Source organism: Callospermophilus lateralis, chromosome 16, assembly GCF_048772815.1.
Source record: "Callospermophilus lateralis isolate mCalLat2 chromosome 16, mCalLat2.hap1, whole genome shotgun sequence".
Classification (NCBI taxonomy): Eukaryota; Metazoa; Chordata; class Mammalia; order Rodentia; family Sciuridae; genus Callospermophilus; species Callospermophilus lateralis.
This window is the reverse complement of record NC_135320.1, coordinates 72187921-72201788: the sequence shown is the minus strand read 5'-3', so window position 1 is coordinate 72201788 and position 13868 is coordinate 72187921. Positions and strand designations below refer to the sequence as shown.

The 13868-nt window shown below is 42.4% G+C and overlaps 1 protein-coding gene across 1 annotated transcript; it reads right to left on the bottom strand.

The window, feature by feature from the left end:
- Positions 1-5912: 5912 nt before the first annotated feature.
- On the bottom strand, positions 5913-12556 carry Ccn3 (cellular communication network factor 3). The gene is made up of 5 exons (XM_076836023.2): positions 12416-12556; positions 12058-12283; positions 10577-10828; positions 9145-9359; positions 5913-6947 (listed from the first exon to the last, which is right to left on the bottom strand). Exons 1-5 carry the CDS (start codon positions 12494-12496, stop codon positions 6651-6653), a joined length of 1071 nt encoding a protein of 356 aa, XP_076692138.1. The 5' UTR covers positions 12497-12556; the 3' UTR covers positions 5913-6650.
- Positions 12557-13868: the final 1312 nt, after the last annotated feature.

Below are 13868 nucleotides of genomic sequence, written 5' to 3'. Positions count from 1 at the left end.
ATAAGCAACTAGGACACACCTTGAACTTGCTGCTCCAGATACTTTGTTTGCTAGTGTTCTTCTACCATATTTTTAACTCCATGGAAGAGGAATGGTGGGGATTGTGGAAAGCTTGGCAAGTGGCATGTTGTGGAGGGTTTGAATGATAAATAAGATTACAAAAACAAAGTTAAGGAAGGGCGGACATTCGGGTAAGACAAGCAACAAGGAGACTAGAGGACAATATAGCTTGAGGCCTCCTGCAAGGGGAAAAAGAGCACTACATCTTGCCTTTGAATAAGCCCCTGAACATCAGCTTAGGGACTTGATGGCTCTTTAATAAATGAGGACTTAAGGAGAGGTCTCTGAAACCTCTACCGCTGTGTATTTGGGAATCTTCTGAGTATGTGTTTAGTAGGTACAACAGCCTCTCCTTCCACGTGCCTGCCACAGAAGTTCTGTGAAGTTCTGCTGGAAAAGTTTGAGAAGCACCATGTGAAGCATGGGGGGAAAAAATCAAACGTGGTCCCTGTGATTATGTTTTTCTCTCTTGTGGGAGAAAAACATGAAAGCGGATAAGAGAGATATGGTGTTTCAGAGACTATGATGGTAATTGTTAGAAGAAATTCTTGAGCACAAAGAGGGAGTGGTCAGCTGTGTTGAGGGCAGAAGGGCTCCAGGCAGGAAGCCTTCAAGTTGTTTCATAAACCCTGATATGAAATGCAATGATGTGAAATTTGGGGAGATTCCATAGTTTAGGTTTTGTCCCCTTTCTTGGGGGCTGTGATGCTCTACAAATGAACAGAGGAGATTCTCTCTGCTGAACTTTCGGAGGAACTAGAAAGTCCATTAACTGGGCCCTCCTGTGCCAAGGTCCCCCAATGATCTTGTGGGTGGCCTTGTTTCATCAGGACAAATCTGGGTCAGCTTGGAGCATATTGACCCATATTTAACCCAAGTTAAGAACTTTGTAACCTCTTCCAAACTTCTGAATTTATGTTACAAGCAGAGCCTGTTTCTCATATTTTGCTAATAAAATATAAGTCCAAGCAACATCTTCTTCTTGGATTATAAAATATTTATTTCCAAGCTCCTTCCAGTAGAACTGGAGGGCTGTTCTTCTGTGAAATTCTGCCATTAGAACGCAACTGTATATTCTTTTCCACAGTTCCCCGGGCTAAAATTCAGATCTTTGCTTTCTTGTCCTAGTGAGAAAGACACACATTTTTTAGAAACACTGGCAGAACATTGCCATCCTTACCCCTCGCACCTCCTGATTATCCCTGGAACAGCTGGCTTAATGTAACAGTAATTTACAGTCCTCAGCTGGAAGGCGGCAGAGAATTCTTCATTATTCAGAGTTCAGCAAGTGCCAGCAGTGTTATTGAAGTGGTAATTGAATTTTGTGAACCCTCTGTGGTCAAGCCAGCATAGCAGTGCCTGCAAGAATCATGTGATGTGGTTAAGATGAATGCATTTCCAACAATAATGGATCTTCAAACCGAGCTCAATAGCACACAGCCAAAAGCACATACTGTTTTGATGATTTGACTTATGATATTGAGCATTTTGGAGTGAAACCCATTCAGAAGCATGACAACGTGTACCTACAAGGAAGTCATTCAGAGAGAAATTGAATACCGCCCAGTAATCTCCATCAAAAGCTTCATTGATAATCTCATCAAGTGAAGATATGTATATGACAAATTATCTCCTTGTGTAGTCAAAGATATCCTTGCCTCATTGTTTAATTGAATCCTTGTGTGGAAAAAGAAAAGAAAAATCCCCACATAATTTTTGATGATAATTTTCAATGAAATGTGCCTTATCACCACACCAGCAATTAAATGCTCTCAAAACTTCACATTCACAGAATGATCTCAACAGTCTCACTACTTTGCAATGCTGTTTCTAAAAGAGAACATTTATAGTTTGGGAAAATAGCACAAAAATGAGAACTGTTGGAATTGTTTTGGTTGCTGAAAATATCCTTGGCCTCGGTGGCTGTGGCACTGTGAAAAGGAAAGAGCTTTGGCTCTGAGCTAAGCAGACCCTGAGTTTGAATCCTAGCTCCTTCACTCTTTGTGTCCTTAATAGGTCATTAACTTTTCCCCATCTCTTTATCTTTACTAATAAAAATGAGGTCAACTGCATCTACCTCTGTATACTAACTACACTGAATTAGGGGCAGTGCTTGGTTCTGCCAGAAATTGTAGGCCTGTCACTTGCAGGCCTACTATGTGCCAGGCAGAATTAAGTGCTTGTGAGCACACATCATAGCACTATCTAGTTAGTATTTAGAGTGATCAGTCTGTCTCAGTTTGCCTGGGAATGTCCTGACTTTCTATATGGAAGTCCCAAGTCCCCAGGATCATCTCAGTTGAGGACAAATTACAGCAGCTGGTCACCACATCAATATATATGGTCTCATCTTACTGGTGAGGAAACTGAGACTCAGGGACTGGGAACATCACCCAATATCCCACAGTTGGGAAAGAGTAAGCTTGGTGTTTAATCCCAAGCTTGAATAACTCTCAACCTATGCTTCTTGCAGCCTATACTCTGCTTAGTCAGTTTCACTGTCCTTGCTATATTACTAGAATGTTCTGAACTTTTCAGATGTTTGTACATCAGACCACATTTTTCCAACGGTTATGCTTTTCATCTGAAAAGTTCCCCAAAGTCTCATGTGTTCAGAGGTGGACCTTTTAGGCAATGATTGGATCATGAGGGCTCTGACCACCTCATTTGATGGATCAATCTACTGATGGATGAGTGAACTGCTGGCAGGTGGGACCTCGTTGGAGGAAGTAGGTCATGGGGGTCAAGCCCTGGAAGGGTTTACCTTCTCCCTAGCCCCTCCTCTTCCTCTGCTTCTGGGCTGCCATGAGCTGAACAGTTTTCCTCCACCACCCCCTTCCGCCATGATATTTCTGCCTTAGAGCCAGCTGACTGAACCTCTGGAATCATGAGCCAAAATAAATCTTTCCTCCTCTAAGTTGTTTTTGTCAGGTATTTTGGTCACAGAAATAAAAAAAACTGGCTCAACACAGCAGCCCTTAATTATAATTTCAAGAATGCGTACGTGTGTGTGTTTGTGTGTGTTGGAGAGGAACAGTGATCATGCAAATGAAACTTTAAAAGCCTCACATTTATTTCAAAGAACATTCTGTCTTTTATCAATGCCAAGACCATTCATACCGTGTATCAGGGACTTGGGCAGATAGGAAGAAGATTAAGACACTGGACTCAACTATGCTTGTAAGGACAGTATAAAATAATCAGTCGGTGAAAAAAAATGTGAGAGCTTTGATGACAGAAGCAAGCTCTCCTCCTTAAACCCCGCAAGGTATTGCCTCCCTCTCCCTTAGACTCTGTGCTTGAGCCACGTGTGTCTTCTATGTTGCAGGTTTATTTGTTTTGCACTAGCTGATACCTCTAACTGGAAGGTTCTCTCTCTTCTTCTTTGTTATTCACAGAAAATGTCTTCTCGATAGAAACAACTTTTTTGACTGTCTCAAGCTAAATTAGCCATCCAGAAGTGTTCTCTCACCTCATTTAGATCATAGTATACATTGATTCACTATTTGATATTTATGTTTTTATTTAATGTCTTTTTGCCTTCCTTCACCAATAGTATAAATAACAGAAAGAAGGGGACGGTGTGTTCAGTTTATTTCTTCTTGGCTGTGTTCCTAGTACCTAAAACAACGCTGGGCACAGAGAAGCAACCAGCAAGTATTTGTGGCATGAATAAAATGAATGTATTGGTAAATATTTTCAATGTTGCAAGGGGTGGTGAACTCCACATGAGTGAGGAAAGTTGCAAGGGAAATGAGTCTTGAAAGGACATCTCAATTCATCCTTAATTTATTTTCTGCTTATAAAGATAGTATGTTCATTTTGAAGAAAGTTAGAAAAGAAATAATAAGAAAGGAAAATAGTATGAGACCTGTCATAATCATTAATAGTATTTTGTACATTCTTTCCTGGGCCTCTTTTCATTGATGATAATAGATAATTTTGAATAAAAATAAATTACTCTTTTCATAGTCTATACCTTTTTTTTTTTTTTTTTGTATCAGGAATTGAACTCAGGGGCACTTGACCACTGAGCAACATTCCCAGCCCTATTTTGTATTTTTATGTAGAAACAGGGTCTCACTGAGTTGCTTAGTGCCTTGCTTTTGCTAAAGCTGGCTTTCAACTCAAGATCCTCCTGCCTCAGCCTCCTGAGCCACTGGGATTACAGGCATGCGCCACCAGGCCTGGCCATAGTCTATACCTTTCAACTTTTAAAAGTTTTCTCCTTAGTAACCTGAGGTTATAAAGAGTATCTATTTCATAGGGCTACTATACAAATTAAATGAGTGAAGTGCTCAGAGCAACATAGGTGTGTAGTAAATTCAAGGTGTCCTTGTTAGTTTCCTGTGGATAAACTTTTGGTCCAATTTGCTTTCCTGTTTATCTTAAAGACAACAAAAACTAGCCATAGAGATGGATAGGGAGGAACCTGTAGACAGAGGAAGTAAAGTTGGGAAAAAGAAAACATTATTTTGGTTGTTGTTATTATGAAAGTACTTTCATGGCACCATTCAGAAACTTCAGAAAACAAAACTCTGAGTGTGGGTCTCACGTTTCCCAGATGGCAGCCCTAGTCATCGTTCTGCTTTGCATCATCACTGGAAATACAATTGTGTCTCAGTTCCCAGGGAGATTGGTCCCAGGGCCCCTTGTGGAAGTCATAATCTGCAGATGCTCAAGCCTCCTATACAAAATCTATTGCATTTGCCCATAATTTATGCACCTTCTTCTCCATATCTTAAGTTATCTCTAGTTACCTGTAATGCCCAACACTATGTGAACCCTGTGTAAATAATTGTTATATTGTATTGTTTAAGGAATAATGACAACAAAATGTCTGTACATGTTCAGTACTGGTGTAAACATTGTAGGCCATGCAGTTCACATCAACAACAATATAACATTTGTTTTTCCTAATATTTTCTATTCTTGGCTGGTTGAATTTGTGGATACAGCATTGGTGAATCTGGATGAGCAGCTGTTTTGCTTTTCTGGGCATGTGGTAAGAGAATGCTAATAGTTTCCGCTGGGTAATTGGGAGGATGGAGAGACTTTTAATTAGATACGGAAGCCAGGGAGGTGAATTGGGTTTGGCCAGATAAGTTCAAATTTCAATATATATATTTATCTAGTGGGATGTCCAGGGAAAAAAAAATCATGGCTTTTGTAAAGGGTGTGGTGAATATTTGAGGCCTAACCTGTTAGAGCAGTTGGTTCCCTTCAGATAAGAGATTATAAGCTTGCCCCCAAATACCCATTTGGCTTTCAATAGGTGCTTCTGACTGATGTCCTATTAAATTCATCAATTTTTATTTTCAATGAACAACAATGTTCAATTTCTAAGCACAAAAGTCATACCAGAATCACACACCAATAACATGTACTTTTAGTCATGTCTGAAAAGTAGAGAAGTGAAAAAGAACACTTTACAAAAGTCTATAATTTACATTTTTATAAATATTTTAAAGGAGAAGAGTGGAATGCATATGGTGACATTAGAGAAATGTATAAAGATTTAATTTTGAAACCTGTCTCATTAAACCTGACCTATTAAGTGCATGTGTATATACACATGTATCTTGTTTATAAGTTTTAATAATTATGACCCAGTGATGTGTGTTGGGCATGTCAATAATAATTGTGAACTCTCATAAAATCTGTGGTTTCTCACCAACAGAGTTGCATTGATTTTGTTCTTTTTCAAAGTTCCTGAAAGCACATTTGAAAATCATCAGAGGTTGTAATCAAGTGCTTTGGGAATGAGTTGCCTCAGTTGACTTACTGATGAGAGGTTCCCTGCTGGTCTCCTCCATCTCTGCTGAATTCTAAAAATGTTATTGAGCCTCAGCAGCCTCCAGGAGGCAAATGTATGAAGGCTGCTGAGGCTCAGTCATCTCTATATTGGGAGTTTTCTGTTTAGCTTCTTTCAAACAGAAAGGAGTCAATTTGTTGGAAATGGAGAAAGTTCATGACACCAGTCCACTTCATTAACAAACAGTTCATTACTGTAGATAACAGCATGCTTTCTAGTGTACAGTTAAATAGGAAATTAAGAATCTCTGACTTCACTTTAAAGAGTTGAAGTTTTCCTTGGCTCTTGGGCTTGGAAGTGCAGAGTTGCCCTACCCCAAAAGGGAGCCCAATAGAGAACCCTCAAGTCAAACTTCAATATATGGTGAAATACTTGTTCAGTATGAGCCTCGACTTCACTATGTCATTCACTACAGTGGCATTTTTCTAGGAATTGCACGAGTGCACAAAACAATGTAAAAATGAATGAACATGGTATAGTCTACAAAGTAAATCAGGTATCTGACTTAAATTGATATAACTTTGCATTTGTAATAAACATCACAGGAAAGTAAGTGATCCCTAAGCCATATCCTGAGCTTACCTTGATTCCAAGTTTACAGCTGAAATATTTTCATTATAAAAGACAGACATAAATGACCTCATATTATCACAGAAAAATACATAGGACTCAAGGATGCAGTAATGGTTCTTCATTGTTTTTCTTATACTCTTTTGATGACGGGTCATGCAGCAGCTACAGTTTGCCTCTGCAGGTGGGCTTCTTGAGGACCACATTACATTTCCCCTCTGCTGGTCTTCAGCTCCAGTTCCTGGAGGAAGGCCTCATTGTTCTGAGGACAGTTGGTGTGACAGGTACAGGTTCCAATGACCATGACTGGTTTCTTGATGATTTGCCCTGGGGAGCACTGGAACTCCACCTGGATGGTTTTGGTGTTGTGGGGTGTGCAGCATCGGCCATCGCTGCAGACGCCACAGAACCTGGGCTTATAGGTGTGCAGGCTGGTGCAATTCTTGAACTGCAGGTGGATGGCTTTGAGTGATTTCTTGGTGCGGAGACACTTTTTTCCTTTCTAAGAAAGAAGAAAAGGAGTGATATGAGGAATGATGGCCATGCCTCTGATGGACAGTTTATACAAAGCCAGTTTTTTCCACTGTATGATGACCTCAGGAAACTTGAAGATGATGGGATTTAAGATGCTTTCTCATCAATGTGAAGTAAGTGGAGAATTAATTTAAGATTTCTTAAATAATAATTCCTGGATAATGAGGAACCTTGGTGTTGATGTTCAGCAGAGAATGAACTGTTTTATTTCCTACTTCAATTCTTAAGCTATGGATTTGCCACAGTTCTCCCCTGATCATTTTTCTAGGCACAGTTTGTGGGGTGAATAGACTCTAAATTCTCTTTGATCAGATGATCTCGAAACCTAGTGTGCTACAGAATCATTTCCTGGGGGTGTTAACACACAGACTGCTGGGTCTCACTTCCAGAGTTTCAGATTCAGTACCTCTGATGTGGGGCCCACAAATTTGCTTTCTAACAAGTTTTTAGATGCTGCTACTGGTCTGGGGAGTATACTGTAAAAGCCACCGTCTCATTGAAGAATAAGGGAGAAATGATTATTATGTTTGTACTTCCCTAGATTTCAAACAACTTTCTAGAACTTTTATGACATATGTACAGTATAAATAAACATCTTAAATATAATACCTTACAATGTTAAATGAGGTTCAAAGTACTAATTTTGTGAAAAAGAAACAATTGAAAATGTCAAATTTTAGAAGATGGAAAGACCTTATTTAATAAAGTCGCTATTATGTCCTTGAAAGTATTGAAAGGCTTCCTTTTTTTTGCATGTTTAAAGTTTTAATGTCTAGCATAATTTTTTGTCAACATCTACAAAAAGAGGCTCAAAGCATCCCCATGGGGCAGTATATGTGTGTTTGTGTATGTGTGAGTATGTGTGTATAAATGTGTGACTGCTTGTGTGGGTTAAATATACATGGCTATTACATGTATGTTTCCTAAGAGATGCATCTTTAGGGTATAATTTTCTAGAAAAGATGTTTTTAGGAGTTCTTTTGAAGTGATAGAAGCAACATGATGTTAGGAAGGACCTCAAAAAATCATATGGCTAAATAGCCATATAACTAATGCAACCACTAGGGACTCTTTTATTTTATCAGTAAGTTGAAATTTTAAGTAACGATGGCTACTGTTAACAGAATATTTAATCTATGCTCAGCACTTGGCAAATTCTTCTGCTTAATCCTTCTGTTAACCTTGAGGTAGACACTTTCAATGACCCCATTATACGGGGGAAGGAATTCGGGCTGAGAGGTTAAGGAAATTTTCCAAGATCACCCAGCTAGTTCATGCTGAAAGTGGGATTTAAAGCCAAGCTGTCTGGCTGTAGAGTTGTCGCCTTAAGCATTAGAGGATCTTGCCTCTGTGTAGAGATATGTCAATCTTGAATTTCTGAGGGCTGTTTTATTTTGGCATCAGGTTTGTCCATAGAATGGTTCAATTTAGGTATTGCATTTTTCTGAGGTAGGGCTCTGGTAACAGGGCCTGTGATGTCATCATGAACCAATCAGAGCTTCGGATCTGCATGCCTTACACTCAGAGTTAACACACTGAGCTGACAGAATTCCAACAAAAAAAGGAAAGAAATGCACTGTTTCACTTGGCTCACATGTTGCCTTATGATGGCAAGTGTACTGTTTCCACTAGGCTTTAACAAATACCGACAGTAATTCCCAGACACTCATTCATGTATTCATCAACAATAGTTGATAACGCACACCCTGTGTTCCAGGTAGGGTGCTGGGCATTTTGGGGAAGAGTAAGCAGACACAGTCCCCACCAATGTGTTTCATGCTGATTGAACCTAAGGGGTGAAGGAAACTGCAGTCAGAGCTGACCTCTTTCAAATCAGTTGTGTTTGATGACAGGGTAGTGGATTTTCTCCAGGAATGGAAAGGGATCTGCCGGGCCGTTTTCTATTGGTGAAAGTATTACAGTTGTCTAGCTCTTCCCTCTTTTCCTGTAGATCTGCTGTAGGTTGCTTGGGGGTTTTTAAATACATTTAAAAAAGGGGGGGGGGGGAAGAAGCTACTTGGTTTGCATTCAGGAAGCTCTCTGCCTTTTCTCTGGGATTAATGCCCAACTAGAGACAACCTGAGTCAACTAGTATTACAAGTGACTTGCTGAAGCCCAGGCTCTCAGAAGGCAAGGCCACTGCTTTCATGGTGGCAGGTTCCTACCTTATCTGTTGGTAGCTCAGGCTCTTGTTCACAGGGCCGCACCATGCAGAGCCGAGACTGCTTCACCATCTCGCACTGACGATTCCTGTTGGTGACCCTGGTGGAAAAACCCATTCCACAGCTCTTGGAACATGCACTCCACTCTGTGGTCTGCTCAATGCAGTTGATACTCGAGTCGGAGACTTCCACTCCTACGGTGGCTTCTGGCCTGTAGGCTAGGGGATGGATAAAGAAAGACAGCTATCTTGGGGGAAAATGTAGGGATCAAAGAGTGCTCCTTTCAGCCAACATTACGAAGTAGATCTCATTAAATTTTGTACCTAATGAACACAGATGCTCTGAAGGCACAGAAATGAAATTATCTGCAAACCTTTCTAGGTAGCACCATGCCTGCCACATTGTAAGACTTCAAGAAATCTCTGCAGAATAACTGTCCAACCAGACCTTAAGAAACTTAGGCTAACTTTGTCTTTTTAAAGTTTACCAGTTTTAAGACTATAGAACAGTACAGCATTGGAAACTATTCCATAAGCTGCAGTGTTTCCATGTGATTTTGTACATAAAAAGAATTGTGAGAAAGTTTTAATCGTGATGAGTAAATAGAATTGGCCAAGTCAAAATAGTGATAAAAGCACTGCTTTTAGTAGGTAGAACTGGTTGTTTGGGTTCTGGGAGATACACACACACACACACACACACACACACACCCCTGGACTCTGATCACAAACAGTTCCATCTCAAAACTAAATATACATGGCTTGGGGGATATCTGTTCTGCAAGGCGGTTTTCCTATCAGCAAAACATGTCTGATAATTTCTGACCTCAGAAATACTGAAAAACTGTGGATTCTGCCAATATAAATAATGTGGTTGATTAATGGCTCCTAAAATATTCTCTACTGTCTCTTGAGATCTCTCCATCTTCAAACTATGTAATATATAAGGAAATAAAAAGTAATGCAAAACAAAGTTCCTGAAGTGTCACTTGGCCCTTTCTACAGCATCTGGAAAGATGGTATTTCTCTGTGACCACTGCATCAGGAAGAGTAGCATTCCTTAGGGAGGCTAGTTCCAAGAAAGCATAGGTGGTATGCAGAATCCAGAAAAGGAGGATTCTTACTTTTATCCTCATAGTGCTAATAAGGGTCAAGTTGGATGAATGGACTAAAATACAAATAGTAGTCATAAGACAGAAAAAAAAATAGCGACTGAATTTTTCAGGTCCTCTTTAGGAAAAGTTGTGTGCATACTTCAGTAACTTAGTTTGGATTGAAAGACATGGTGCATTTAATCTCAGTGGACAATCTGGAATCTATAGCTGAATGGCCAGAAACCGAGGCCAGCTTCTCATCCCAAACCCAAACAATGCATGTGATTTGTGCTTGCATTCACCCTGTGCCATGACCATTCCTGAGTATACCGAATGGCTCACCTGGAAGGGCAAGGCCTCCCAATGTCCCCTTCTCATTGGGGCCACAGGTCCACTTTTCACAGCACTCTCCAGGCACAGCAACTTTTCTGGGAGCTGGGCAGTCAGGACCAGGCAGTAGCACATCCAGCTGACAACGGGGCACACAGCCAATCTGTCCATCTCTGCAGGTGCAGTGGTATTGGCAGTTTGGCTCAAACTTCTCTCCGCTGCGGTAAATTACCCCATCGAACACACAGTTGTCTCCTTCTAGCACTAGAATATTGCGGGAGCCACACAGAGGGAAGAAGAGAGAGAAAAACAATAACACAGTGCACTGAGAGAGCTATGTGAAATTTGGAGGACATGTTCCGAAGTCTTTCTTTTTCTATTTCAGGTGATCTGGTTTCTGATGCATCTCCAGGAGACAGATGTCTTCATGGAGTCCTCCCAGAGCAAGAGGAAACCTCCAAGACCATCTAGTCCTGCTACATTTACCTAGTCCTTTTGAATGGGGAAAGAGGTGTGTGCAACTGTAAACTCAGTACTGCCAAGATAAATAAGCTGACTGACAAATGGCTTCTGAAGTTTTCTCTGCTTCCTTTTGAGATTATTTGCCCCCCCCCCCCAACTTTTTCATTTATAAGACAGAACAAAAGGAAGAGCAATTGTGAGTTGTTCTTGACACACTGTTGTCCCCAATGACAGTCATTTCACAAGAACCATCTCTGATTCTTCTACTTCAGTACTTTAGACTTAAAAAGGAAGAAAATGCACTTCATATTCTGCAAAGAGGTTATTAACTAGTCAAATAAAGGGCATTAAGATTCCTTGACATTGAAGCACAATAAATCATTGGCTTAGAGAAAAAACTGTAAAGCGACTTCAAGCCCTGGTATCCAGGAAGGCAGAGACAACCTCCGAGTATGGTGGTGCACCACGAGGGAAACTGAACCCCAATTGATTAAATTTCACAAGCCTGGATTGGCTAGTTGCCTGAATTTTCCTTTACACGCAACCCAGACAGGGTTTACATCGTCCTCCCAGGAGACTAGAAGCTGCTTTGGCTTTAATAGGACAATTACAGGTGTGAAAACAAACCTGCTGGGCTGCAGGTGGGGAACTGTAAGCCCATGAGTGAGCCCAGCTTTCCATCATCCCCAAATTGTCCCTCTGGAAATGTCCAAAGGAAATGATTTCACTGGTCCTTAACCCTATTTCGCTCCCTGTCGTCCAGTCCATTTAGATTCTTCTCTAGGGAAGCAAGTGATGAATGCGTCTCACCTTCGTGGACAGGTTTTCTCTCTAGCTTCTGGCGCTCCCCAAAGCCCCAAGCCCCTTCGGACCTTGCATGGCAAGCACTAAGTGCTCCATAAACATCACTTATTGCATTATTATTATTTGCTTATCACCCTTTGGGAAAGGGAATAAGAGGAGAGGAGGTGGGGAAACCGCTCCTGCTAGCTTGGGAGAGAAGAAGTCAAGCGACAGAGGGGGCAGGTTACCCATGCAGATGCCAGTCTGGTTGCTGGGGTCGGCGCTACGGTCGCAGTACAGTCCGCTGCTCTGATCACAAGGCTTCAGCTCAGAGCAGCTCTCTCCGCGCTGGCGGGCGCACACTAGACAGCAGGAGCAACCGTCCAGCACCGCGCGCACTCCCGGGGCGCAGGTCGGAGGCATCTCGGGGCACTGGCGTGGGCACGGTGAAGGGCAGTGCTGAGTCGCAGAGACCTAGGGAAGGTGATGAGACAAAACAGAAACCCTTCAGCAGGGACAACCGAAGGCAGAGCGGGCCCCAGGACTGAGCAGAGGCTGTCCAGGAGGGTAAAGTAACCAGGGGCATTTTAGGGGTGGGCCACCTACCTGACCCAGGAGATGGAGTAGGAAGGCCAGGCAAAGGCACCTCTTTTGCACAAAGAGGTTCATGCTCTGCACCTTGTGCATGCTCAGGATTTTTCCTCCCGCGTTTCCAAGAGGAGACTTTGCAGCCTGTAGATTGGCACTTCCCGCCTCCCCACAGGTCCGCTGAGCCGCAAGCGCCACCAGCGCAGGTTTTATAGTGCGCTCCTGGGACGCGCACAAGCCGGTTGGCTGCAGCGCAGGGAGGAGGAGGTAATCCGTTGGGTGGGGAAGTGGAAGGAACCGCGGAGTTGTCATGGCAATTGGCCTTAAGGCTGCTCTCCTTAGGGCGCGGCGCCGGGCCTGCGTGTGCCTGTGTGTGGCGACTGGCTTTTCCCAGAGCGCGGGGAGGGGCTGGGTGGAGCCCCGAGGCCAAGACCCAGGGCTCACTAGCGCGTGGGAAGGAAACGCCGGTTTCCTCCTGGAAGTTGCTTCACCTTCCCCCAGGACGAAGACACCGCCACTCCCCATCACCCTCCTCCACCCTGACTGTTCCAACCAGGGCTGCAAACGTGGGGCCCTTTTAACGGGATGCCTGAAGTTTGGGGCCATCTGTGGGGGATTGGCGAGAGGCCCAGGGGTTTAGTCATAAGGAAAGCACATGCGAGTTTGTCACCGTTTAGGGCACTCCTTGAATGTGTTGTGGAGGGATGGAGGAAAGGGGAGAGGAGAAGGGGAAAAAGTGTGTGTGGGGGAGAAGTTAAAACAGAAAAGTAAAGAAATCTCTTTGTAAGGGTGGGGGATGGATGCTATTGGCCAAATGGCAAAATTCTTTTGACTCTAGTCATTCCAAGTTTTACTAAGTCTTAAACCCCAAGTTCCATGGGTTTGGTAGAAATAAAAGTAAAACACAATAAAACACAAATCAATGACAGAAAGAAGCTTTCCTCTTGGTCAAGGGAAACACCTGCTGGATTATGCCAATTGAAAAACAGCACATGTAAAAGTCCAAGAGTCTTTGAAAGTTTGGTCCAACTTAGCCAATGTCAAAACCTCAGCGAAGCAGGGAAAGGAGCAAAGGGAGGGACTTGCTTGACTTGGCAGATTCTTTAGCAGTGGAACACCTCTCCCACCTGGCAACCACTTTCAAAAAAATGGCTGCTGTGAAATGCTTGTCATCTCTCATGAGAAAGAGAGAGCAGTTTTATTGCTCCAAAGGTGACATTGCTTGAGGATTAAAAACAATTCCCTCCCCCTGTACTTCAACTTTGCTGCTTCTCTGGGGGGGGGGGGGGGAGCAAAACAAAACTATGCCCAGCTTCTTTGAGGGTAGCTCAAAGAAGACTCTTTATAAGAAAAAATATACAGCTGTGATGTAACTCAGGACTTTAAAAGAAACAAATTGCCTCTACATCATCTATCTACAAAGGAAATCAAAGGCAGCTTGTTAAAGGACCAGGCCAGTCCCCACAAAGCC

What these genes read in the sequence shown, in the direction of transcription:
- Ccn3 (XM_076836023.2), bottom strand. Translation starts at nt 12,496, where the DNA reads ATGCACAAGGTGCAGAGCATGAACCTCTTTGTGCAAAAGAGGTGCCTT. An exon ending in CCAGACTGGCATCTGCATGG is followed by an intron (nt 10,829 to 12,057) that starts GTAACCTGCCCC and finishes GCAATATTCTAG; the next exon opens with TGCTAGAAGGAGACAACTGT. An exon ending in GGGAGGCCTTGCCCTTCCAG is followed by an intron (nt 9,360 to 10,576) that starts GTGAGCCATTCG and finishes TCCATCCCCTAG; the next exon opens with CCTACAGGCCAGAAGCCACC.